The following is a 27,422-nucleotide window of genomic DNA, read 5'->3' on the forward strand; positions in this document are numbered from 1 at the left end:
TTGTGAACTTGTGAGATCTTTGAGAGCTGTGAAACTTGCATAGTTCACTGGTCGGTGTGTTACTCAGGCATTTGCAGAAAGCAGATTCAGATACTACATTCCAACATGGAAATTTCCTAATCTTCCAAAGAAGGATGTGAATCAGTTAAGCTCCCAGAGACATCTGGAATGAAATTTTCCCCAGCCCTTACCTCAGTGAGAGTTTACACATTGAATACAATGGGGTTGAGGCTTTCTAATTCCAGTGGAAGTATCTGAGTCACTGGGAAGTCTTTTTGACAAAATTGGAATATTGTCCTGAACAAATATAATTTACAAGTTCCTGCATTTCAGCTACTGTAATACACTATAACAACTCTAATGTAGTGATTTTACAGAAGAAGAAAATTCTTTCTGATTCTAATAGCTATTTTATGGATATAATATAGGATCAATGTGCATGTTAGATCGATATATAGTTGCAGTAGGTACAGACTGTACACAATGATTATTTCATTGAATCAACTTCTTTGTGGTCTAAAAAAGTCTCTTGACTTACTAAATTTTAATATGGGATATGTGTTTGTCCTTTGGTTTGTAAAGCACTATGTTTGAATTAATTTATGAAATACCATAAATTGCATAGTAATTAATCTTACAGCAATGTTATTTATCATAGGTAAATAAGGCTATCTATTCTAAGACTGACAGAGCAATTTGTGGATAGGTACTTTGAGTTTGGATTTATTAATTATATATCATATAATACTAATAGCAAGATGTAGATTATTTTTAGAAATGTAATGTTTCTCATTATTAAAGGAGTGCTCATCTTCTCTTTGGTCCATAACTATTATATGTTTAGGAGGTTATTAGTATTCATGAGTTACCTCATTGCAAAAGGGTGCCATAGAGGCTATGAATTAGTACGTGATTCTGCATTCAGCAGAAGAAAAAGGAAGCTTACTAGCTCATACTGGTGAAGGCCAGGGATTCTGTCTAAAGATTTAAGTTACTGCAACTCTTTGGAAAGAACTTACGTTAAAATATCATCTGTACTGCAAGAAATACAGGGGATTACTTGTGTACTCGTGGCTTGCAATATTTGAAAAATGGATGAAGTAAAAATGAGTGATCAAGAAAATAAACACCTAAAAAGTATTTTTGTTGACTCATTAGTGAGTCTAAGATAATGAAGATAATTAATACTGTAATTTTAGCAATGGCTGATCATTTAAGGTTTTTTCCCTGAAAGGACATACTTCCAGATTTTATATAGGTGAGTTTATGGGCAAAGTTTGTTCTGGCTTCCGGTGTCTTACTATCTTTCTTTTTCAGGCAATATCTATCTATTGGTAGATAGTTACTGGGAACTAGAGTGTGTACCTATATAATAATTTTCTCAATCTATGTATTTTTTTTGGTGTATGTTTTCATTCATTTTGTATATATGTATTAGATATCTGTATGAGGAAAAATATCCAGTGATTTAATACATGCAATTGGCTTTGTTTCAGTTTGATGTAGTTGTGCATGCTATAGTTTAATACAAGCAAATGTAACCCACACTGTCCTTACACTGTGTTCATTTTATAGAATTTACTTCAGGGTTAATTTTTCTGTCAGCTTGCAACTCATGCTACTCTGAATATTTTTTTTATCTAAATAGTTCAGTCTTCATTCCCACAGACAGAAGTGAAGTACCACTCGCAGGTAGTGGCAGCTAGCAAAACTGAAAGCGCTGCCTCCTTCCACAAATCTGATTGCTGTCATGTAACCACAGTCTGGATTTCACCTTGTGTAGTACAGATAGGATCAGTTTTGAGTGCGTAAGTTCTGACAGAAAAGTGAGAGCACTCCGTCCTTTGCGGGGAGCAGGCTGGTGCTGAAGGACAGCTCCGGGCCGTTCTCGTTCCACTCTCTGGCTTGGGTCATGGGGACCGTCGCTTTAGTGTGTCACTTAGGTTAAAAATATAATGGTTGGGTGACTCTTTTTGCAGGATGAATATGTGTAAAGTTTATTTTTTTGAAACCATATTTTACTGATTTAGTTAAAAATATCTGCCATATCAGGAAAAATATAATCATTATATCATGTCCCCTAGATACAAATAGGCTTCTGCAGATGTGAAAATTTTTTAATTCTGCACATAATCAAAGACTTGTAGGAATACCAGTAAAAACTTTTGAACAAACTTAGGACATTTACACTGAGATACAGCTACTATTCACTGGGTTCATTTATCTTAATGTATCGTGCATGGCATAGAAGTAGTAATCAAAAGCAACAGTCAGAAAACTGAATGGGATGCCATGTTAAAAAGAAGATGTAAGAGAACAAAATGTATTTGGGCTGTGCTAAAGTTAGTATTGGAGTTAGTGCTAAATTAGTTAAATTATATGTGCTATTCCAGTACTTTTGAAAGATGAGTTCCATCTGTAAAACAGATGCACGGATATGCCAATAATTAGGAACAGCATAAGATTTTTGCTGAAGTCATTGAAAGAATTGATAAAGCTGGTAAAATAAAATTAAATAAAAATGCAGGTGAAATATTTCATTTAGAAATAAATGGAGTATACTGATTAATATGTTACTCTTATTTATCCTGCTATTGAAAACTGTATTCATTTATTTGTTTGTTGTTAGGACAACCAGATTTGAATTGACAATATAACTTAAAAATTTACCAATTTTAGCTTGCAAAAGACTTATATCCACATTTTAATGAATATGTCAATAATCCCAGAAAGTCTAGTAAAGAAAAATAAAAATTTAGGTATATTATTATCAGAATGGCTAAGTGCAAAAGTAAATCTGTACATTCACGGCGGTCTTTTGCTTCTTTGTGCTTCATAAATTAAACCCTAAGCATGCTGATGAAAGTAACAGTGTGAGCTAGGAACTATGTCTCTAAGTGATAGCCAGTAATGGAATAGAAAAATATCGTATTTTAAAGGTATTCAATTAGACGAGTGAATTTTAACTGTCTGTTCTTTTGATACTGTTTCAGTTAACATCAAATAATAAATTAGCCCAGGGATTAGGTGAATGTAAAGGAAGCTTAATCTTTATCCCTGTTTGCTCAGTTATGACAAGTGGAAGTACTGGACAGCTGTATGATTTGATCCTCAGAATACAGGTCCTATCCCATTAAATCTGTTTCTAGCAAACTACTGGCTACTTTGTACCAGAAGTACACTAGAAAATATTTCCTAGGAAAGTTGAACTTGGTATTTGTATGGTAAAAACAAGCAGAAGGTTAATCTGAATTCCAAATACCTAAATCTTTTTAAGGTGAATTTTTAACTCCTTCTATCTTTTGCAAACAATGAAAATTTAAATTTATGTGTATCTTCAAAAAAAAGTGATCTATCCATTAATCCAAAAGCACAAATTCATAGCCCTTGAATTTGGAAATTAATATTCCAAAAATGGGATTTTCTTTAATCTACAATACTATCAACTCATATTTCTCAGTTGGTAGACATCACTGACCCCTAAATTCTTAACATTAGATAATGTGAGGTTTGAGCATGAGAGTTTGTACAAAAAAGTAAAGATTGGCATAAAAATATCATAGGATTAGTATTTGTTATATCCATAAATGCTTGAAATTATTAGAGCAAAGTCAGTAGTAGGATAAACAGCTGTTTCTTTAATTGCATGGCAGATTCTGTAGTTCATTCATTTTTATTGCTGTAAACAATACATTCTATAAAAGAATATTTCAACAAACTACATGCCAATATAGCTCAATTAAATGTCAAGAGATGCTCTCAACAGAAAGAAGTATTTTCAGTTCTTCTCTCTCTCTTAAAAAGTATTGATTCCTAAACACAGTTACAGAGTTGTCAAGGTTCTATGGCTCCAAATGGGAACAAAATCCTAAGAAAGAAACGTTTGGATAGAAGGAATCATCAGCATCACAGAAATACCATTGAAATCCAATTCCAAGCACTGGTGGAAAGGAAGTATCCATGTCCAATCAAAGTAGTTAGTAGGATCCTTGAAAATGAGACCTGTGAGGTTCTGCCCTTCCCAGTTATCAGACTGTACTTTTGGTCTGACTCTGAAATGGCAGTGTTTCCTCCTCCACAAAAGCAAACCAATCAATGCTGTTGCCTTCTTGCTACCTATGAGCATGAGTAAGAGGATTTCTCTCCTCAGCTGATGAAGAAAAAGGACTCAAGATTCAGAAACTGGCTGATGTGCGAATGATTTTGGCAAACCAGTATCTGTAGTTATACAGAATTAGGGATCAATGGTTCTGTTTAAATACAGGGATTGTGGACACCACTCCGAGCTATTGCTGCAAGTTGTTTGCATATTTAGACAGTGTTATCACATTTTGCATTAGATCTCTATTTTTAAGATTTTCTTGATAAGTGTACAAGTAGGTGATATCACTTCTTTTTAGAGAGAAAACATTTAAGATTTGCTTGCCATAGCCAAAATTCTGTGTAAGAGTGATGGAACTATATCCAGCCCCAAAATTAAGAATGGTAAACTTCCCTAAATCTTTTCAAATTGTAGAAAAATATTTTTATCAGAAGTTTCAGCATAAACTTGGTAGAGTTCATCACTGCTTTTTAAAATTTATTTGCTATTTGAAACATAATGACTTTTACTATAAATTATTTGTAATAAAAATTATTATATTTAATTATTACGATGATTATTTTATTAAATAATGTTCTGTTATGTTCTAAATCAGGCAATCCTGATTTATATTTTTTCATGTTGCAGTGTTTGTGGAGAGGTAAAGAAAGAAATCCATGTTACTTGAAAAAAATAGCGTGTAGCTTAGATTTTTTGTAAAGAACAGGTTATTGCATTCTATGAACAACAATAAAGATAACACGACAGTGTCCCTTACATCTTTAAAAGACAATAGTGTGTGTAGCCTATGAAGTAAGCATCTGTACTATATAAGGGGCATGGTTTATATTAAACCCAAGAAAGGAATAATTATTTCCCTCAAAAAAAAAAAAAAAAGATTCTTAAAAGCCTGGCTTCATGAGAAGAAAAGGTTTATGTTGTGTTATGGTGTCTTTATGTGACTTTGTCTCTTCCTTTAATAAATCCATCTTGCTTGATAACTTTACATTTACTGTACAAACTGAAGAAAGCTATATATCACCAGTTCCTAAGATTTTGTCCCAAACAGCAACTGAGGAAGGGAAAGAAACACAGTGCTCAGTGGATGAAAGACCGAGACAGAAAGAAATTCCATAGATACTTAGCAATACATCCTTCACATAACTCAATGCCAGGTGTCAGTTTCCCTAGGCGATGTTGAAGGAAAATGGAAGAATGTTGAATGCCATGGCTGGGTACGGACCTGGAAACTGTTTTGGAGGAGAGGGGGGTTTAAAGAAAAATAGATTACTGTGCTGATATGCTACAAATTTAGGGTAGTCCTGATTATTATTATTTCTGAGCCTGAAGGAACAAGTTGTTAATTATTTACTATCATGACTGATAAGATGTGTACCATGGGCATGTGTGCAATTAATTGCTTCTGTGGAAAGAAGTGTGATTAGCAGATATTTATTATTTGTGTGTTTACACTGATTCAGATTGAGAAGTGCTGTCCGTAACTTTGGAACTGTAACAAAGTTCCTCTTGTAGAGGTTCCAAAAAGGTCACTTAATTCATTGCTTGTTTGGTGAGCACACATTTGATAGAGTGTTTATTTACTAAAGCATAGCTACCTGAATTGAAAGCTGTCTGTTATAGAGCTGGGAAAAAAGCGACAGTGCTGGTGTTTTTCAAAAGCACAGCATAGGCAAATTTATGTATACAGTAAATTTTACTAAGGACTGATGACAATAAGTAATTTTATATTCATATAGAACAGACAAGAAACAGTTTCATGAGAGGTGTACCTATTTAGGTAGTATATTACATCATCAGTAGCTCAAAGGGAGTTAGTTAAGTGCTTGATCCATGTCTGACCAATTCTTAACTTTCTATTACCATCTAGTAATAGAAGATAACAGTATTTAAGGGCTGAGTTTTGCAATATACAGTGCTCCCAGGATGATGTTTTCCACCAGTATCAGACATGCTTCTGACTGAAGCGCTTCTCAGAACTCTTCTCGGTCCAAACCCAGTTTATTTGTACTGTGCATGTTTTTAAGCAGTCAGTCTAGCCAATAGGATTGAAGTCTCATGTGTTTAATTCTACTATTTGGACTATCTGCATAAAATTGTGGTTACAGATTCTAAAACATTTTAGAAAATCTGTCTGTCATTAAAGCAAGGACATGGGTACTTCACAAACTTAATGGTGTGAAGATTTAAGCTACTGCTTAAGCAAAAGAACTACTCACGTGAGAAGATTTTGCAGTCAAGGCATTAAGACTGTGATGATGTTAATGCCATTTACATATCATCACAAGTTCTATAACTCCCTGCTGATGGCTTTCAGGGAGAAATCTCTCTATTTTGAAAAATGAAACTAATGCATTTTTTACTCAACTTGATACTAATTTTAAATGAAAAGAAGTAGTTTTTTGTTGTTTTTGTTTTCCAGAAGAGTGAAAAGTGTAGTTAAAATACTTCCTAAGGAAACTGAATATATATGTGTGTGTGTGTATGGGAGGGGAGTCTCCAATAAAATACAAGGGAACATTACATAGAAATGTCAAAATATGTGTCCCTCCATTTTGTCATGCAAAACTAAAAACCAGTCACTAAAGTTGCAATGGGATAGGAGGGAAGAAAGGAGAATCTATTTTAAGCTGAGCATGCCTCAGGTGGTCCACTGAAATGTGTTCATGAGCACTGTAGTGCAACATAGCACATTGTTTATGCAAATGCTGTAGTTGTCTTGCTTAATCTGAAATTAACAGGGGCAGATCCTAAGTGCTGAACACGGGTACATGCCTATGCAGAGACTGATTAGTCCCTTGCTGTTAAGTGTTGCCTGTTCAAGGACATGACTTTTCCAGCTTCTTCCAAAAATAATTGTCTATTTTTATCAGCTCTTACATATGGTCACTCATTAGTAAATCTTGGTAACTGTCAGTAAAACACAACTTATATGATCCTCACCTTAAACTTCCCTAGATGTGTCTTTGGAAGGAACTGATTTATGCTTTACCAGGTTCTAGGTCCATCAAAGTCACGGGATGTCATCTCTGCTCACACAGACCCCTTCATGTCTCCCTGGCAAGATTTCCTGTCTGTCTGAAACTTGCAATGGGATAATGAACCCTTCTCTTTCTTTTTTAAGGGTGACGGGGGATTGGGGCTGGCCATCACTAGTATGTTGCCCATAGGCCTACTAATCAGCAATACCAAATTATGATACAATGAATATTCCTTGTTAGGCTGATTTAACAACTACATCTGAAGTGAGTCAGACTGCAGCTTAAATTTCCATGTCTCTGCAGAGTGATAACTAACTCAACATTACCATGAGAGCAAGGGCATCGCTTGTTCATTGCAATGTTGTGACTGTGTATTAGTACATCCTGTGCATATTTGAGATTGTTCTCCAGAGCACGTTTCTGAATACTTCATCCAGCCTCCATGTGTAGGATCAGAAAAAGGATTCATATAGAAACATTCAATTGTAATATGATAGCTAAGGAAAAACAAACAGAACTGACAGAGAGATTTGTCTTTCTATCAATCGATAAAAGTTCTTTGTGGTTATTAGTTTTTTTTTTGCCTCAAAATTGCTTTGCCTTCATACTGCAATTATTGTAGTTACCTTTTAAAAAAGTGAGAGAGCAAAAACATACAGAATACTGCATGTTATCCCTTCTTTCTGTAAAGTATGAAAATATAGAAAATTATATCTTTATATCTAGTAGGTCTTAAGGCTTTTGTGAACAGTGCCTACAAGATAAATGTATTAACCTACATATATTCTCTTGTCCCGTATCCTTTCTCTTTGGCAGTAAAATTGCTGTTTTATTGCTTTCTGTATTCTGGGGATATATGCAGGAAGGCTCTACATGAAATTCAGTGTTGTCGGTATCTCTGTCAGTCTGAAAAACAATTGGGAAAGCATTCATTTTTCTTTTCCCTCACAGAAGTGAAGAGCAAATTACAATACTGTAAATATATAGTCTGAAGAATATCCAAATTAAGCTTATATATGAGAACCAAAAAAAAAGAAAATGTATCAAGACTTAAAATTAATTTACTAAATGAAAAAAAACAGGTTTTTGGAAGCACTGCTACACAAACAAATTAACATGTTTGTTTTTACTTTGTAACTGTAGTACATTTACTCCTAAAATGCAAGGCAGACGGATGGGAACTTCAGGGAGAATCACTAAGAGCACAAGTGTGAGCGGAGAGATGTATAAGCTGGAGCACAATGATGGGAGTCAGTCGGACACGGCTGTCGGCACAGTTGGAACAGGTGGGAAGAAAAGGCGTTCCAGCCTTAGTGCCAAAGTGGTTGCCATAGTGTCTCGAAGGAGCAGAAGCACATCTCAACTTAGCCAAACAGGTGAGTGAGACGCACGTTCTTCAGATGCAGGACTCTCACCAGACATGGTTTACCATTCTTTCATCTGTGGCATCTGTGTTACATGTATATAGTCCACTTACAAGAGAAGAATTTCCAGCTGTGAAAGAATTTCTGAGGTGTTAATGTTCTATGATCATTAGGCATCTACAAGAAACCATATACAAATGCCTTTTAGACTATGTACCATAACAACTTTCTGTCCTGATAAATGAAAAGCGTTTAATTTCTTAGAAGCCTTGTTTACAGGTAGGCAAGGAAATACAGAGACATATGTGGGTATCAACAGTGGGTAATGGTTTGGGTAAGAGCAGACTTCTACGTACAGAAAATTTCTTTTAGTGGAAGAGTTGAATATGAATGGAGGAGTTGAAATCTGAGCAAATGAATGTCAGTTATGTAAGTTTTATAACGGGTTAATACCTGTAATAATACCTGTAGTACCAAAAAAATGTGGTTTTAAAAGCTACCTTTGATTTGTTAGTCAAAAGTAAATCTAATATTTTTCCCTTAAAAACAACACTGGCAAAATGAGGTCAGTGAATTCAGATAAATTAGACTACAGCATGATGCTTCATTAGGAACATAAGACTTCCAACTCTTTAGTGCTACTTCAGAAATCTTAAAAGCTTAATATCTGTACAGCCTGAAGGGAACAAAAGCTCATACAGAAAGATACAAAAGGAAAAAAAAAAAATGTTTTAAAGTCACTGTCCTTCTCCTATTGAACTCCAGTGAAGATTTTTGCTCTTGTCTTCAGTGCGAGCAGGATCTGACCCTAAGGGTTCTTTGTTACTAAAATAAAGCGGAGGGGGAAAAAAAAAGAAAAGGAAAAGCTGAAAAGCTTCAGACTAGCATAGAATTTAATTGTACTGCAGCTCTCCTGTCATATAGTCAGGATAATTTAAACTAAGGTAAGTTATAATATTGTTTATTTATATTATCAAATATTCCTTTTTTTTTCTGTTATTTATAGATGAGCAGTAGAAGTGTTAGATAATGTAAAATTCAATCAGCTTTAATAAAATGATTTCAGTACTTTTCTATACTACTCAGGAGAGTTTTAAGCCAGAAAACACATAATCATGCAGTTGAACCAAATGATAGCTGTGTAGTAGGTGTATTTGAAGCCCACAATTGTAAGTAATATTGTATTGCTCAAAAATGCAGTAGGATTATTAGCACTCTGCCTGACTGTGAGAATGTTTCTGTAACTTGATCTGGCATTCCTCTCTAGCTCCTAAATCTCATTGAAACAGGATTTGCTGTGCCACAGAAAATCTTTGCTCCATCTTATCCAGTAGTCCTGCTCCAGCCAGGAACCAGGACTGTATGATTAAGAGGAAAGCTCAGGGGACTACCAAATGTAGTGATGATTTACCTTGCATGAACTTCGTAGTGTAGTTGGTAATTAACTTAAAATCTAACTTGTGACTTCCAAACACTTCCTAGTATTATCTATTCAAAGCTCAGATGTTCCCGTTCTTCACATAAAGATGCTATAGCTCTCCAAATGTTGGTTGATACAAATTTCAAAACAATAGAAATTTTGCAAGGAATGGAACACCTGAAGTTATAATGAAATGCAAACAGCAAATTGTGAAAAATATTATTCAGGATTGTAAAATAAAATTGAGAATGATATTTACTTTGCCTCACTGTGATACAGACAAACAGTACTATCTCTGGTAAAAGCAGAGCAAATAAAACGTGGCATGTTTTATTAGTCAGTATTTGTTTAGTTAAATTATGTCAGAAAACAGTGAGTTGTATTAACATATGTATATTTAGAACAATATACACGTGAGATTTTATAGGTTTTCCAAAGACAATCCATTGTTGGAGACTAAATACTCATGCCCTAAATCAGGGACACTCTTTCCTTCCTTCTTATGGTGTATCTATGAGAGGGGAGGAGGACTCTAAGAAGGTCTAATTCATTTTAATATGTTGAATGTGTAAATTGATAATGTCTCTGCTACTCACAGTAAAAAATCTGTTTTGATGATGCAATATAAACTAGATCTTTAAAAACGGTTATATGAAAATCAATTCTAATAGACAGACACATTTTGAAACTTTTAAATTGGTATGGAGGTCTATGGGCCTGCACAGAAGTGGTGCCAGGTATGAACTTCTGCTATAAGTCATCAATAACTGAAGGTGTGCTGTTATCATAGAATCATAGAATATCCCGAGTTGGAAGGGACCCACAAGGATCATCGAGCCCAACTCCTGGCACCACACAGGTGAACCCAAAAATTCAGACCATGTGACTAAGTGCACAGTCCAAACGCTTCTTAAGCTCCGACAGGCTTGGTGCAGTGACTACTTCCCTGGGGAGACTATTCTGTTGTGACAGAGCATATATTTTGAAGGAAATATACATAAAAAAATATATGTATGTGTAGCCTCCATAGCTTTTTTCTGAATTGGTCAGTTTTGGTTTGGTTTGGTTTTAATTATTTATTTTTTTTATTTTTTAAGACTTGCATGACTGAAAGTCATATACTCATGATATTTGTATTTATTCATTTCTGAGAACTCAGAATAGAAGACCAAAAATAATACAAAAGGTTGGATATTTCTTGACAATCTGAGTTTCCATATTTCTGGGAAACGTGTATATCCAAACTTCCAGTTTGTTATTGTCATCAAAGCTAGTAAAATTAACTTCCATCTTGATTTTTCATTTGAAGAAATGGTCAGTAATGGCTGAAATACACTTTTTGTAGATAATTCTTGCTTCTAGCACATTGCATGGGTTTAATCTTATCCAAATATATAATGCATATGAAACTACTACTAGATAGCATTTATTTCTAAGAGTTAATATTCTTTACAATAGAAAAAGAAGTGTGTGAATGAGCCTGCGCATGCATGTGTGATCCTCTTTGTATACAAGGGTCAGATTCATTTGTATGTTAGATTTAGAAGGATCAGTAATCTCATTATTTTGTACATACTTATTGTTCACTACTGTTGGAAAATATTTTTTTCTGAATTTGTGCCTATTGTCAACGAAAGGATTACTTTTCATTTTTATGTTAATCTGCAAGGAAAAGTACCTTTTCAGTTATGCACCTTCCTTTCAGTTATGTTTAAGACTTCATAACGCTTTTAGTAAGCGTTCATTGAAATAATGAAATCCTTACTTAGTATGGTTTGTTTGTAGTGTCTACAAATTGGGTAGATTTTATAGTTTGTTAAAAAAGGCTTGTAATTGCTGGCAGTATTTTGATGAAGATCCAGCATGTCATATACTATCACAATGAAATGAAGAAAAAAGGAAGCAAAGCCCCACAAAAGAAAAAGTATTCCCACCCTCCCAAGTCTCCTGGTACACGCAGAGTTGTGCCTTAGAAGGTGAAAGGATCCCTCCCTTTTGCTTTGTAAGCCCCAGACAGCAGATAGGGGTTCAGAAAGATCATCTGCTGTTAGGAGCATACTTTTTCCTGTTTTGTTAAAGTTCCTACAGTGTTTTGCAAATATTCTGCCACCGTATCTTCACTGTCTTGCTACCAGAGATAGGGTAGTGTCACATCTCTGTCGTATATTTAACCTGATACAATTGCCTACTGGATTAGCAAGACAGGTTTTTTCTCTGTAAGGCAAATGGGCAGGTTGGCTGGCTGTATTTTTGTTTGTTGTATTGGGGGACTTGGAGGATTTTCATTCTTTAGTCACTACCAATGGTGACCAACTTTTCTGTCAAAAGCATTGAGAATAAAAGTTTAAAAGGAATTACAAAATAATTTGGAAGTGTTTACTTAAGATATCCAGAACATGATAACTCGTATAGACAGAAGAACAAAAAATGCCAGCTCTGAGATAAGTGTGTGAGATAAGTGTGTGACCAGAGATGTGACTGGTAAGCCTGTTGAGCCATAGGTTCTATTTCTTCAAAATATGAGTGCTTTTGAGTCTGATTTTATTTTTGCACAGTTCTCAACACCATTAACATCAGTATTCTGACTTGTTTTCCACTGGCATTGCTCGAGAAGCATTAGTGATCTCATACACAGAGGAGACTTTGCCTGGGATATTGTGCATTGTTCCCATACCTGCTTTGAAATAGATGAGAGCAGAAGAGTGGCAGAGAAGGGGAAAGCTAAGGAGGCTGGAAGAATGGGGAGCTTGTCCACTATCATGTTCCACTTATGCCATGTTGTTTTTCTAAATGGAAATACCTTGCCATGTTTATGGTGTGAACAACAGTGAAGTATTTCTATTTGCAATCCATCTTCTGTTTCAAAAGGTTAACTTCAGCAACCAAAAGTCAAGCTGTAGATATTAACCTCTCACAGACAGGTTATGTGCTGTGAAGTGGAGCTGAAATCAAGTATTGTCACAAGGTGAAAGCAGGCTGGAAAAATCTCTGTGCGTGTGTGGACTGGTTATTTGGAAGGTATCCTTAAGTGTCTGTCTGTCTGCTTCACTCAGGAAGTAACTGGCAATCTGAGCAAAACCACATGAGGATCTTATAACCTAGTTCCCCGTGAAAAAATTGCATGTGCCCTCACATGGAATTCCCTGCTACGGTATATTTTTTATAATTTCCTGAAATTCACCTATTGGAGAAGTGACTTTCTGCGTGTTCTCTTGAATTAAACTCCAAATTCCTGATTTCAGAAAAGCTATCATCATCTAAGTGAGGAAATGAAGTCCTAATAATCTTATTTTCACACTATGGCTGGCTGTAAGAGAGATATTTTTGTGTGCTCAATATAGCTTTAAGAGAACTTCATCTGTTTGACTGTCCAGCATTTCGCTTTCTAGGAATAATCTTAAGAACTGTTTTTCTCATGGTTTTATTGGAAGATTGAAATCTAGGTAAATGTTTAGAAAAGACAACACTGTCCATTTCAAAAAGTGTCCTCTAGTGATGCAGAATGTGACGGTTCACTGGAGAAACTTAATTACTGAGTACTTAGTTCTTAGCAAGCACTACTACGTTGTGATTTAAAAAAAAAAAAAAAAAAAAAAAAAAAGAAAAAACACTTTGTGGGAAACAAAAATTAAGCAAAGCAAAGGAATCTTCCTTCAGAGCTACATCATTTCAGAGTAGATACTTCCAGAAGAAATCTGGTTTTTCATTTTGGTGGTGCAAGTAGGGATAATTTTCTGTCCTTCCTTGTAGTAGTTTTATGATACAAGAGATTTCATACAGGCCAATATAGTAATAAGGACAGATAAAGCACATAATAAATCAGAAATTAAATATGTTGAAGGGTGAAGGCTTTTGGGAGAAGGAGGGTGTTTGTTTTCTATCTCAAAAAAGACATTGTTTCCCTCCATAAGGAAGGGAACTCAGGAAAATAATTGTCTTTTTTTTTTTTTTTTTTTTTTTACAAGGGTCATAACAGCCTTTTATTCTAGCAGTCAGGGTTGTTTTGTGTTTTTATTTTTTTTCACATTTATTTTTGATTGATTGTTATAAAAAATGACAAGAATGCATTTCTGAGCATGTTTCTTTTAACTCTCAGCCTCTAAGTATTTTTTTGTCATGAAATAAATTGTACTTATAAAACTATATTTATTTGATAAGGAGGCTGATTGTTAAACAAGTTCAGTAGGCTAATTTTATCTAGACTTCAGTAAATCATCTATTTTTATTAGGTTGGATGGAGAACATAGAGATCAGTAAGGAATCTGGAAGTCAAGGAAGACATTGCTTAAGAGAGGGGCATCAACTGGTTTTACTAAAAGAAGATCCAGAGAGGGCTTCTTTGTTGAGTTTCTAAGACAAAAACAACAGGCAGATCTTGTTAATATTTTAACAAGAGGCAGAGTGTTTGTTGCCAAAATATGCTGATGATACTGATTTGGAAAGTGCATCACTTCCAGGTGATACAGGGGAAGGACCGATGTACTTGGGGACCAGAATAGTAGAATTCAGATAAAATGTGGTAATGTAGATTGCAAGAACATTCCTTTCAGAATGACTGATGAAGATTTCCAGATGCAATCTGGGAGTCCTGTCATCTAGAAGGAGTAGAAGAGGAAGACATGGGTGTAACAAAAATCACTGGATGAATATAAGCTATTTATAAGGTCTGGCCAAGGAAAAGGCAAATGCTGTCCTAGATGTATCAGAGAAGGTGTTTCCTTGGACAGCTAAGAAAATGCTAATATCATTGAAAGAGGCACCACTGACAGCTTATCTGGCATACTCATGACGCAACCTTCAGGAAAATGAATGCTGGATGTTTGAGGGAATAGAGACCCTGAAGGATGATTTATTGCCTGATTTGATCAGCTTATAAAAATGAAGATTGGACAGGGATACGATTGCTCTGTAAAAATCCAATGAGAAAAATACATCAAAAAGGCAGAAGAGTTTTTGAAGCTGAAGGGCAACATTGTCAGGAACTGTGGCATGAGAACAAATGGGTATAAATTAGTTATGAGTAAACATTGTCTCTGTCTAGAAATTATAATGAAGTTTCTAACTGTCAAAACGGAAGGAAAGGTATCTTAAACTTCTCAAGGCTTGTAACATGGTAGGGATGAAACAGCCCTTTTTTTTTCTGCTGTCTAGCATAATATTCTGTCGTTTTCATAGGATTTCCTTTCTGATGCTGCTCATTTTTAATTTTTTATTTGTGTTACAAGATCTTAAATTTTCTGATGGTAGATTCACAAAATTATCATAGGTATCAGAATTACAGTAAGCCTTACAGCTATGGAGTTACCCAATGGGTTTAGTTTGGCTTTCTGTAATTCACTTGTTTCTTCACATCTTTGTAGAGGAGAATTTCCAAAGTATTTGTTTGCATTGGGTGTTCATCTCTGCAAAAACACTTTACACGAGTTTACACAAGCTTCTTTACCTACAGGTACCTCCATTTTCTTAAGTCCTTTTTGCAGGTCTTTTTTTTTTGCAGAGTTTTTTGCAAACACTTTGCAGATCTCCTCTTTAGTATCAGTCTGTGTGTCCTTGAGAAGTAACTTTCTGCAACCTAGTGGAAATGTGGTGTTCCTTTCTGCACCTCACCCATTAGCCTTGTCTTGCTGCTTAGTGTTATCTCAGCAAGTCTTCCCTATCTGCGTTGGTATTTTGCACCGAGCAGGCCATTAGAGTTTGTTTTGAATAATTGCGGTGATCTATGAGGAGAACAACTCTGTTACACAAAAAGAAGAATGGAGGGAGACTGACATTAAGATGGATTTTTCCTTTCAGCCAACACCCCCCCCCCCCCCCCCCCCCCAAAAAAAAAAAAAAAAAGTCTGTAGTGCAGCAGCCAGAATGGGAATAGTGCCTTAGAGATGGTGACAGGATCTGGGCTCTACCCCTGGCACCCCACAGCAAAGGACACCCCACTGAAAGCAGCGAGGGCTTCCTCCTGATGCCTCATGCACCCAAGTATTTTTGCAGCAGGAGAAAGGAAATGAAAAAATGGAGGAAGAAAACAAAGAAAAAGGCCTGATTATTTTTGTAAGAGGAACTCTTTGTTCTGGTAATGATACTTAACTCTTTGAAACTATTGAGTGAATGTAAGCATACTCTCTTTTATTTACTGTTGCCGTCCAGCTGAGGAATTCACTACCCTTAATAGAAACATAATTCAGTTCTAGTTACTCATCTTCCAAAAGATTTCCTAATAAGGGCTAGTATTTTCAAACAAAGTCCAGCCGCTCTGTTGAGTTACTGTTACATGTGGTTCTTTTCCTTTTTCCTGAAATATAAATTTTGACTTTGGCTCCTGTTATGTTGTTGGTTGACTCAGAATCAAAAGTATTCATTTGCTTTTCTGTTTATTTGCACTTTCTCTGTACATTTTAACAGAGAGATTACTGCAGTAATTGAACTTCATTAACTGTACTTTGGGCTATTTCCAGCATGTAAGTAGCATGGGCTTTAGGATAATTTATTTCTTTCCAAAAATACAATCTTGGTTTTAGCTAAGCTATGGCATACATGTCTTGTAGAACTATAATTTCAGAATATGTCCAATATGTTTAATAAAAGTATAGTTTCACTGCTATGTTTCTATTCTATTTTCATTATTTATGAAATGTTTTTTTAAAAAGACCTACTCATAGTTTGTACTATATGTATCTGAGCTTTGTTTAAAGACGATTATTGTTTGCTTTTTCATCCGATTTACACTGTGTTCACAAATTTTGCTTTGTGCAAGCATAAACACTGAGTTGAAATTGTATCAAAATTATGACAGAAAAAGGAAATAGAGCAATACCAAAGTATTATCAGTAAGGAAAAAAAAAATCTTGTCTTCAGATTAAACATTTCTACATAAATGTGTATCTCTAAGAGAATATCATCCTTAAATGTGAATTTTATTACTCTTCACATACTTCTTGCCTGATCAGGTGCACAATGTGTAGCTTTCTGAGACTTGTGGTATTTTGTAGAAAGGTTTAGAGTATGTGCAGTCATCCGTAGGAAAAATACACTCACACTGAGGTACAGGAATGAATTCCCATCTCACAAAAACATAAAGCCCCCTTTGCTTAGAGTCATATTATCTGGCCTAGTTGTGATAGACCTGAAATTATCCTTATTTATTTCCCAAACAGTCCTTTTCTGAACTAGAATAAACTTTGATTTTTATTTGAACGAAATGGCTTGTTCAACATGAAACAACTCAATTTTTAAGCATTGATTTGGGAGCTTAGGCTGTGTAGTTTAAAACTGGGAAGAACATGGATCTGCAGCGTTTCCTTCACAGGGTTTTTCCAAGGGTCTAAGTGAAGTCTGGGGCAGAACTGACAGGTCACATACAATCCTCGACTCAAATGGTGCTCAAGACTCTGTTAATATCACCATCTTTTGTTGAATTTTGCATATTCTTACACTATGGCCTTTTCCCCAATACTTTTATTAAATGTAGTGCAGAGTTCCAGAAAGCAGATCAAAATATTTAGTAGAAAGAGAAATTTTGAAATCTGGCCAGTATATTATAGTATTTCTTATAAACCATTTATGGTATTATTTTTCTCATGTAACTGAAGAATGTTTAATTTGCAGTAATTTAAAAAAAATGTTTTACAACTACTCTGAATTCCTCTCTGCAAAAACACAACTGATATTTTCTTTGCATTCTTCTTTTACAGATCACCCCTAATATTTTTCTTGCTTGCTTGTAGCTTTAGTGCAGCTTCAGTCAGGGACAAAGTGGGACTTTGCATCTAAATATGGGCAAGGCTTCTTTCTTTGATTCCAGCACAGGATTTCCAATATGAGCAACATATCTCTTAAAGCCATTAGGGGCAAGAAATTATTTAATTCTGTATCTTTTAGAAAATACAATTATCATCATACATTTGATAATAAGATATTAGTGAGTTGAGTTTAAAAAAAAAAAAGTGCATTTAGCTGAATGCAAAGAAGCATTAGATTCAGAGACTTTATTTTAAGCTTATTTAGCACTTGTACATGAACGTGCATGTGAAGGTGAGCTTTAAGGGATTTTTCAATATATATAAATATTTTTTTTTTGGTTGGGAATAGAACTGTTAGCAATAGAATACAAATGAAAAGCAGTAAATGTAACCGAAGAGAAAACAAAGCATCAGCAGGTGTTTTAGGGGATTTTCAAAGATAATATCACTTGCTGCTTTTACTACAACTAATGGTAATGTATTTATACAAAATCTGTTTAGATATCTATAATGCAATTGATAAGGTTTTGCAATACAGAGGAATCACAGATAATAATATTAGATACTCTGAATTTCAAATCATAATCAACGAAATATGCAGAACACACTACAATTATGAAATAATGTTCATAGGATTTTTTTAACAATAATTTTCAAGTTTTTTGGTAAGTCTTAAAATTGGATGAAAAATGGCTTTAAGTGTAACTGCTTATGATGTTCAGCTTGAAAAGAAGCAATGCAGTTTGAGTATTTCGTTAAATATGAATACGTATGAATGAAAATTTAAAACAATGCAAACAACAGCAGGTAGCACAGGTATTGATTTGCAAAACATTTTAGCGTTGCTAGATCTCCTTTTTATTTTCATTTTTTTCACTGAAACAAAAATTCAGCTGAGAAATTTTACCCAGCTGGAGAGCCATGCTGGTACATTGTCTCCCTATGTCGGAGCTCCGCGTATGAATAGAAAAGAGTCTGGGCAACAGCCGCACTGCAGAGCATGTCTGCTCCCTGAGCACACCTAAGGTACAGTCCTAAAAGCATCTCCCTCCGTTCCTTTTTGCAGACCATGAAAGGAAGTTGAGTTCAGCTCAACCTCACCTGGCTGAGCCCCAGGTGATAGGAAGGGACAGATGATGAATAAGGACAGTCTCTGGCCGTGTTCCCACGTGCATCGGTCTGTCAGTGTATGTGCTGGCCAGGGCTATTGGCCAGTCCAGTGTTGACTTAGTTTCCAAGAAGAGAGGGAGCAGCAGTCTAATATAAACTGTGTGACAACGGAATTTGATCTCTGTATAGCATTTATTGCCCAGAGTCCTCTCCATGCTTTAGATGGCATATAAATTAAATTAATGTAAATAATAATCTCTTTGGCAAGTCTTAAAATAGAATAAAGAAGACATGAAAATGAGCACATCGTATTACTTGCTAGTCCTGATCTCGTTTAAAAGCAGACTTGCTTCCTGCCAACCCATCTGATATACAAAGGGAAGAGAAAAAAGAAGGATGGAGGCATGCAATGAAATTGTGCTTCTTCAGGAGAAAGCTCAGGTCTTCAGTGGCGTTGGCTGCCCTGCTCACTGGATTACACTTGTTCTTCATGTGGAGACGCTGCTCGTGAGCCGTGGGGTTTATGCTATGAAAATGACCACTCTGTGCATATGAATGACTTGTGTTATAACATACCAAGTGTGGTTTCTTTTTAAGGAAAATTAGTGAGAATTTAACAGAGGATTGTATTTGAATATGCCTTGTTATTTTTACACTAATGGCTTACTCTTTTCCTTTGTACATGTACTGGGATTTCATGTGTTTAAATTAAACTTCCAGTAATTTTTAGCCACTCCATTTGACTAGCCGTTGTGTCACACCTGCTAAATTTTCTTGAACTTGCCAAGTAGTAGTAATTTACTACTTGGCAAGTACTTCCCAAGTAGGGAAGACAAATTCAGAAGAAAGACGAGGAAGTTAGAGATGTTGGTATCTCTAAGTCATTGGTATATTGTCAAAGTGCAAATATTTTTTAGCAGCTGTGGCTTATGTTGACAATTTCAATGTTTTGGATGTTGTGCCAACTTTTCTTTAGTTTGATAAGCATGCAGTTTTTAGTAAATGATGGTCATATAACTTCCAAAGGGAATCAACAGTGTAAAACATTGACATTGTTTACATCTGCATTGATTACTTTCGCAGTGTTAGATGCTATGTATATGAGTTACTTGGCATAAGGTACTCTTAAGTAAGGCATGCAAATGCTATGCAATATTGACACTGAATTACCATTTCTTGTTTTATAGGCCTCAGTATAGTCCCTTGCTTATACCTTGGTGAATAGCACATGTTGCCTCATATACTCTGTATCCTCTGTGGGAAGGTTCATCCTCGAACTTGCCGTTCAATTTACTAAACTTTGACAATCTGTTGAAATTTTCAGGCTGAATTCTATAAATATTTAAATGCAGTGTCATAGACTTAAGACATTCAAAGAACTGAAAGAGTAAAGTATGGTATTTTTTTCAACGATCTGTTTAGTGTTTACTCTCATAAGTTACCTGAGAATTGCTTTGAAATCACTCAGTGCTTACAAAAGTCCTTGAAACTCACTTATATGTAGTTTATTTTATTTACCCATGTTGACATTTTTCATATTGAAAAAAAAAAAATTCAATTTCTGGTGCCTGACAGCTTGAAAAGTATTTCCTGAGAAATGAGGTGACTTTTTCTTCTGGGGAGCTCTAAATGTGTGACAACCCCAGTGGAAATTCCCTGTGAGGAAATTTGACAACTCAGAATTACCCATCCATTTCTGCTGGTTTCTAAGTTAAGAAGAATGCAGGATATTGTGTTACTGACAAAGAAAATCAAGGCAGAAATGTCTGTATGAGAAGGCAGTGTGAAATACTGCCTCTTCACCCAGTTAGTACAGAGGAGAAACTTGCTTTACTCTCCTTGGAGCACTCCTGCCTCCTCTACAGTTTCCTCGTGGCTTACAGCTCCCAAATGTCATCAGACAACAAGCATCATGGGGATGCTAACACTAAGCCTAGAGGAAGCAGTTGTCTTTGTGCTTTACTTTGCTTTCATGATTTGTGAAGCACAGAAGTTTTGTGTTTAGATGATGGGGTGGACACCCAAAACAGCTCCCTAACTTCTGTTTTTGAATTAAAATACTTTGAATTAAAGTGGTGATTGTACACTATCAGTGCGAAACAGCATTGAAAGATTTTTATACATAGGCTTTTGTGTCTTTGGGTAAAAAAGAAGTGTCTTGGGAATCTGTTTATTCATAATGTTTTCTCTGATCTCAGAGCAGAACTCGATAGACTGGCAACTTATTTTAACATGCAAATAAATTTCCTGTTTACAAAGCAGGTTAAAATACCTGCACATCTCTTCCATGGAGAAAACTCAGGGCTGCTGTTTTGATTAGTTTTGCTTTCACGTTGCTCTTGATAGCTTTATTTATAGCTCTGTCATTTGATTAGAGTTGATGGTGCAAAGTGTTCTTTCTCAGAGCATGGCCAGACTGAAACACTGAATTTGGTATAGATGTGTCCTAGGATTTGTGTTTAAAAGTAAATCAGTTTTACCCATCACTCTCCCTTTGAAAATTGTCCCACTATCTGTCTTTTCTCCTGCCTGAGCAGCTCTTCTAGAGTTCATGGTCAGGGCAGGGTGGAGGGATTTCTTTGACAGGACCCATCTGCCTGCTTCAGTCTGGACTCCAAAGTGACACAGATGTCAATGGGAGAGATGTTCAAGAGGTATTGAAAACAAACTCATGGATAAGTACACAGTACAGTTCACCTGTTTTTTGCATGTCAACAGGTGCTCTGTTGAAATTTAGTATTTATTGATAGGAAACAAATTATTTATCAGGGAAAGATTTTGAGAGATTCAGTTGTCTTTAGCTTAGGGGCATACCATGTCAAGCACCAGCTTCTTCCGTCTGCGTAGAGGCACTTGACAGTGCTGTGAAGTGGGTTTAACAAAGGTGACACACAAGACCTGATTTATCTATGAACCAAACACTTTCTCTAGAGTCTCAGTAATGGCCCTTGTGAGCAACAATCATCCCCAGAATTGGATATTGCATTTATTTGCATTTATTTGCATTTATTTCTCCTTTGATGTGAAAATATTTACAACTCTGGCAACAGGCTTGTATCACAGCAAGAAGAGAGCTATCATCTCTCGTGTAAGTTGGAATAGGCAACCTTGATATATTTGTGCAGTTATTATACAGCTGGGTCTGTACTTAGCTCTTAAAAGATAAATCATTGTCATTGATTAGAGAATCCAGGAGAAAAATGATAAAAAAGGTGACAAGGAAACCAAGGTAGGTTTGAGTGGCACTCCAGTTTTATTTTAACTGCACTAGATAGTTGTAAATGAAGTTTTTATTTTTCTTCAGGCAGTATTCATATGCTCCATGTCTGAGTACAGGCCTGTACCTTATGGTCTGCTTCAAAAGGGCAGACACGTTTATGGCCAAGTTGGGAAAAATGGCAAGAGATAAGTTGCGATCTCAAAGTTCCCCTTTCAGCCAAGTTTTAGGCTCTCCCAGTGTGCCTCGCAGTAATTTCTGTTTCAAAGTTGACCCGTGGCCAAAATCACAGGTCCATTAAATTGTCTTACCTTTATTTTGGAGCATGTGTTTTTAAACATCTGTCTACATTCCCCAAATATTCAGAAGAGTGATTTTTTCCAGTAACCACCTCCAGATTGCAATAGGCTACCACAATACCACTCAAAGCTTACTTGGACAGAGGGGAGCAGGGCGAGGGAGATACTTTGAAGAGGGCAAAAAGCCCCTCTGCAGTCCTTGTTGTTATAGCCCAGAAACAAATATTCCCATGTAAATGCCGGTGACTGAATATTTGATATAATGGGTTGTTTTATTGATATGCTATCATTCTGCTGTGGGTGGCAGCTACTTTTTTTGCTTTACTTGCCCTAGTTCAAAACAAAACAAACAAACAATAAAAGTCAGGATAAGTGCATGTTAATAAGTAAGTATTAAATATCCCTTCAGTAGCACCAGCAAGTCACTCACACTGATCTGAGATGGCCTTACCTCCGTTCCTTTTCTTTGGGCCCAACTAGCCTCTGTGCTGAGGGCTGAATGCTGGCTGTTTTTTATAATGACATGATGCCAAATGCATCAAATGATGCATAGGGTGGAGTTGCTAATCATATGGCTGCTGCTCGTTTTCTGTTCTTCATGGTATGAAAAGTTATTTACGAAATTTTACCAAATGCAAGTTACCCGCTCAAGGCTCACTGAAGCACAGCCTGAACTCAGATCTAATTATTTTAAGTAAAAAAAAAAAAAAAAAAAAAAGCCATTGGTCATCTTTGTTAAGCTGCTTTATTGATGGCACTGGAAATTACCAGGACTTCATTCAGCAGCATTAAAGCCAGTTTCCAAAGTTCTGTCATATTTATTGACTTTTAGAAATCAGTAAACTTTCTTTCTAAAACAGTGTTTTACCATTGTACTACATTTCAGAACAGTTGTTCAGCTAGTAACCAAGACAGGGATTGTGGTTTTATGGGTTTTATTGTTCTCTGAGGGTAAAATCTGAGGCTGTATCTAGAAAGACTTGAGTACAAATCTTCCAGCCATTAATTCGCTCTGTGACTTATTTCGTCACGGACTCCCATGTGTCTGTGTCTCAGATCAAAGGCTAACAGTATCAATGGCATCTGCTGCCCCAGTCCTTGGTTTTCCTGTAGCTGAATCCCACAAGGTTTCCCGCTGCCCTGCTTGCAGGAGAGGCACAGAGCAGAGTTGCCTGGCTAGAAGAGTTCTTTAGAAAGGATCCAGCTGCTGAGCTTTATAAAATAGACACTTCCTTCTTCTTGTGGCTTGGCCTGCAATAAGCAAACTGTGTTGCAGTGTCCAATTTAATCATTGCCTTGCTGCACGATGGCAGAGTTCAAGTTACACATTCAATAGTACATTTGGCATGCTCCTAATGAAATTACCACTTTTAAATAGGGTGTGTTTTTTCATTGGTATGACTGTCTTAAGTTTTCTCACTACTTTTGTGAGAATTTTCTAAGTTTGTGAGAATGCTAATCAGGAGTTACGTGTCCGTGTGTGTCTATTTTATGTCTTTGCACTGACTGTTTGCATATTTGTATAAAGAATAGTATCAGCCTCAGAAGTAACTGCCATGAGAAGCCTTTAAGAAGACCCTTGGTTAATTTTTTACATGTAATCACATCATAAGTAAGGAGAGGCAGTTTTTTTGTCCGATGATCCTCTTAAATATCTCTTCTGCTAAGCAATTGTCATCATCAAAACTAACACTGTGTAATAAATATAAGTCATTCCAGTCAAACCGGAGATTGAATAGCTCTGCGGATGGAAGGGATACGGTTAATTGTAAGTTTATTATAACTCTATTTAAGAAATGCTGTCAGCACAACTGTCACAATCTGAACCTTTCATATATTGTTAGCAGTCGAGCAGGATATGTAATAATAGCATTGTCTTTTGATACCTTGTTTATTATGAAACAGTAAACTTTCACTAATAACATTCTTCTTTTGTAGCATACCATCAAAAAAGGTAACAAATCAAGTTTTTGTTGTTGTTTTTTAATTACGTGACACTGAACAGTTTTAACAGGCTGGAATACAATAATACTTTTCTGTTTAGTCTTCAAGGTGAATGGGAGAGCACTGCAAGCCACACCATGCGTTATTCATCTAGTTCTACTGTGTGTTTAGTGCTGTGTGTGAGAAGTAAAATGGCTGTCTTAGTTTTGCTGGGGGGAAAGCCTTTGTACGTGTTAACGCTTTTTTTCATGCCATGCTTTTTTACTATCATTTTAATATTACTTTTCACATGTCATTGCAAATAGTCTGTTGCTGAAAGAGCAAAAATATTTGGATGACACAAATTTTAGTTCAAAGCGAGGAAAAGGAACAGTGAAGCAAATCAAACGTCCAGTTGGATCAATGATTGGTACCAAAAGGAGGGCTGATGAGGTTAGGGTGACAGATAAGATACGGGCTTTCTTTTCATCTTCTACCCCATCGTTACAGTATGGGTAGTATTTATCACAAAAGCTGTGTGCTATAGAGAAGTAAGATCATCAGCATGTTTTAGAACAACTGAGAATGTAATGAAGTAGCAAAACTCATAAGTGAACCTTGATGCTCTGCATTACAGCATGCCTTTTTCACTTACAGACCTTCCTTGTTCCCATAAGCATGCTAGTCAGTGTGTTACATAATAGGTAGTTTCTCTTTATGCAGAAAAGTTCTCTTGTATGGTGATATATTCTAATTTTTAAGAAATCAATTGCTCTTGAGAACTCGGTATTGAAAAATCCTATTGATTTCAAAACTTAAAAATTTGGGAACCTCATAAAACTGCTCTCTAGAATAAATGGGTGACCTTTTCAGATTGTTTTTTTCTGCTTGTTGTCCAAAGTTTTCTATCCTGTTAAGACTTTCAGTAGCAGTATATGAATCCTTCTGCAATCCCAGCTGGAATAAGAACTGCCATGGATATTCTGTAAACATGTACTGTTGAACTTAGCTTTGCAGTGCAATTTATTTTATGTGCTCTTAATTTATGTTGACTTTTATAGTTCCTCAGACCTCTTTAATAGTAGCAATGGTTCTTTGTTCTGTGTGGTGTTGGCAGCCATAGACCTCAAAGGATTTTATGAAGGAACGGTAACTGCCATTGTGCCGTTTTACTGAGGAGCAAAGTCAAGGGCTGGAGGTGACCAACTGAAGGTCTGCAGAAGAGCCAGGACTTCCTAAAAACTTACGGCTGTAATTACCAGATTTAAATATATTTGTAATTGTTTAAAGTACATACGAGTACGTTGTAAGAAATGTAGTAATCTCCTGGGAATGCTGCCACGTGCCAGGAAAACAAACAAGCCAGAGTGCCCACAGATTGTGCACATATGTGTGTGAGGATGTGTGTATGCGTGTAAACTTAAGTACAGGGTATTGTTCTAAGCAAAGATTCTACGGAACCTTAAATGCCCATACATTAGAGCTTATCTAAGTATCTTATGTGTATGAAATATGCTTACTAATGTTCACAGTTCAAACTGGGGTGGCATTAGCTTTCCTCAAATGGGAATCTGTGGCTGAAAGCAATATAATGTTTAACCTTTCCAACATATTACAGTAGGACTCACCTCTGTACTGCTGGAATACAATGTGGGTTGTGCATACATTCATCTTTGGCTTCATTTAGAGTTTTCATGTCTTCTGTCTTCATAGTGAGAATGCTTATATTTGGCAATTTTAAATAAATATTCTACCAGGAAGGACCTGCTTTAAAGGTTCATACAATAGGTTATTCTGTGCATTGTAAAATGATCTAAATGAGCAAGTAGTGCTACCTGATTACTTGACATATTTTAGTGATACTACTATACAAGTATTTGTTGACCACAATCAGAGTTAGGACACCATGTAGAATGATCCCTAAAATAATTTAATCTGGGAAAGCTGGTTGAACTATGAAGAAAAGCATAAGTTATGTGAACAGCTCATTAATTAAATTAATTACAGATAGAGTCATCTATCACTCAGTAGCCTTGAAAATTTATGTTTATGCTCACATCCTGTTTACCATTCTTTAAACTCATGTTTTTCACTTTAGAACACAGCATGATGACATTTGCTGTCTTATTTGATGACGCAGTGCTGAGCTCTCTAAGTTTTTTTGTTTTGTTTTTGTTGTTTTTTTTTTTTTAATATTCAGATTGGTAGTATTTCTATCAAAATAATAGCTTGTCATGGTTATAAGTTAGCATTACAAAATATATGCTGTGGTTGCCTGCCTTGCTGAATAGGAAGATGGCTTGATGAGAGATTGCTGAAGTGTATGCCAGCTGTTCTCCTTTCCCTTTGTAAATTCTGAAGAAAAGCAGGCCAAGATTTCACCCTGATTTTGGGTTGGTGCTTTATTCATTACTGTGGTGTTGGAATGAATAGAAGAAAGTATAAAATCATGAATTCATATTAGTAGAACAACTGATTGTGAGTAGTATTAAAAACATTTAGTATAAATTATGTCCTAGTAAATAGATCGTTATTATTTTTAAATTTCAGGCTGGAACAGGATTTTATGGGAAATTTGACTTTGGTCTCTAAATGCATTATTTTCATCACTGTTAAAATACCATATTGTCACATTAGAAATGTGTTCATAGTTTTATTTAGATATAATGCATGAAGTATCCAAATGAGGGTGAGGTCCAGTCCTATGGATGTTTCATAAGGAATCCCGTGGAGATCTACACAAGATGAACCCAGATATTGGTGAAAAAAAAATTAATAATAATAATAAAGCTTTCTTCCAGTTATCCAGTTATAGAAGCATCAACATGACCATGCAGTTTGGATTTGTTTTGATTTACACATGCTTTCATGTTTATTTTGATACAGTCAGTGAATCTATGTAGGCCAAAGTTCCTCTGAAGATGTCAGAAAAAAGTATTAGTTAAAAGTTAAAGCCTTTGAAAAACATTGCTCATCATTGTACATCTTCCTTTTTCCCAGCTTGGCATGAGCATAATGCAGTCTGGAGAGAAAGAAAATTGTTGGATAATGGTGTCCAATCAAGGGTTAGAAAGATTACTTTTGCTTAAAAATTCCGTGGAAGAAAACAAATTATTTTGAGAACTTTTCTGTCCATACATTGGAATATCTTGAGAAGAATGGTTTCATCTTTCCTCTAGAATTATGCTCTTTTTATTAAAATATTAAATATATGTATTTAAAGCTGGGGAAAAATGAAATATTGTGAATACACATTCTGTTGGAAACTGTATG

The 27,422-nt window shown here is 35.7% G+C and overlaps 1 protein-coding gene across 17 annotated transcripts in view; it reads left to right on the forward strand.

Moving 5' to 3' along the window:
- Window positions 1–27,422, forward strand: part of RIMS1 (regulating synaptic membrane exocytosis 1) — a 317,035-nt gene that overhangs the window by 265,355 nt on the left and 24,258 nt on the right. For 11 of the 17 annotated variants that reach the window (XM_040552091.1, XM_040552071.1, XM_040552073.1 and 8 more), the window contains one exon: window positions 8,224–8,456. The exons of 5 other annotated variants lie outside the window; for them this stretch is intronic. In XM_040552091.1, coding sequence (XP_040408025.1) covers window positions 8,224–8,456 — 233 coding nt within the window. Of the gene's footprint in view, window positions 1–953; window positions 1,259–8,223; window positions 8,457–27,422 lie in introns of those variants that run through there. One more of the 17 variants, XM_040552089.1, reaches the window with a different exon arrangement.

Source organism: Cygnus olor, chromosome 3, assembly GCF_009769625.2.
Source record: "Cygnus olor isolate bCygOlo1 chromosome 3, bCygOlo1.pri.v2, whole genome shotgun sequence".
Classification (NCBI taxonomy): domain Eukaryota; kingdom Metazoa; phylum Chordata; class Aves; order Anseriformes; family Anatidae; genus Cygnus; species Cygnus olor.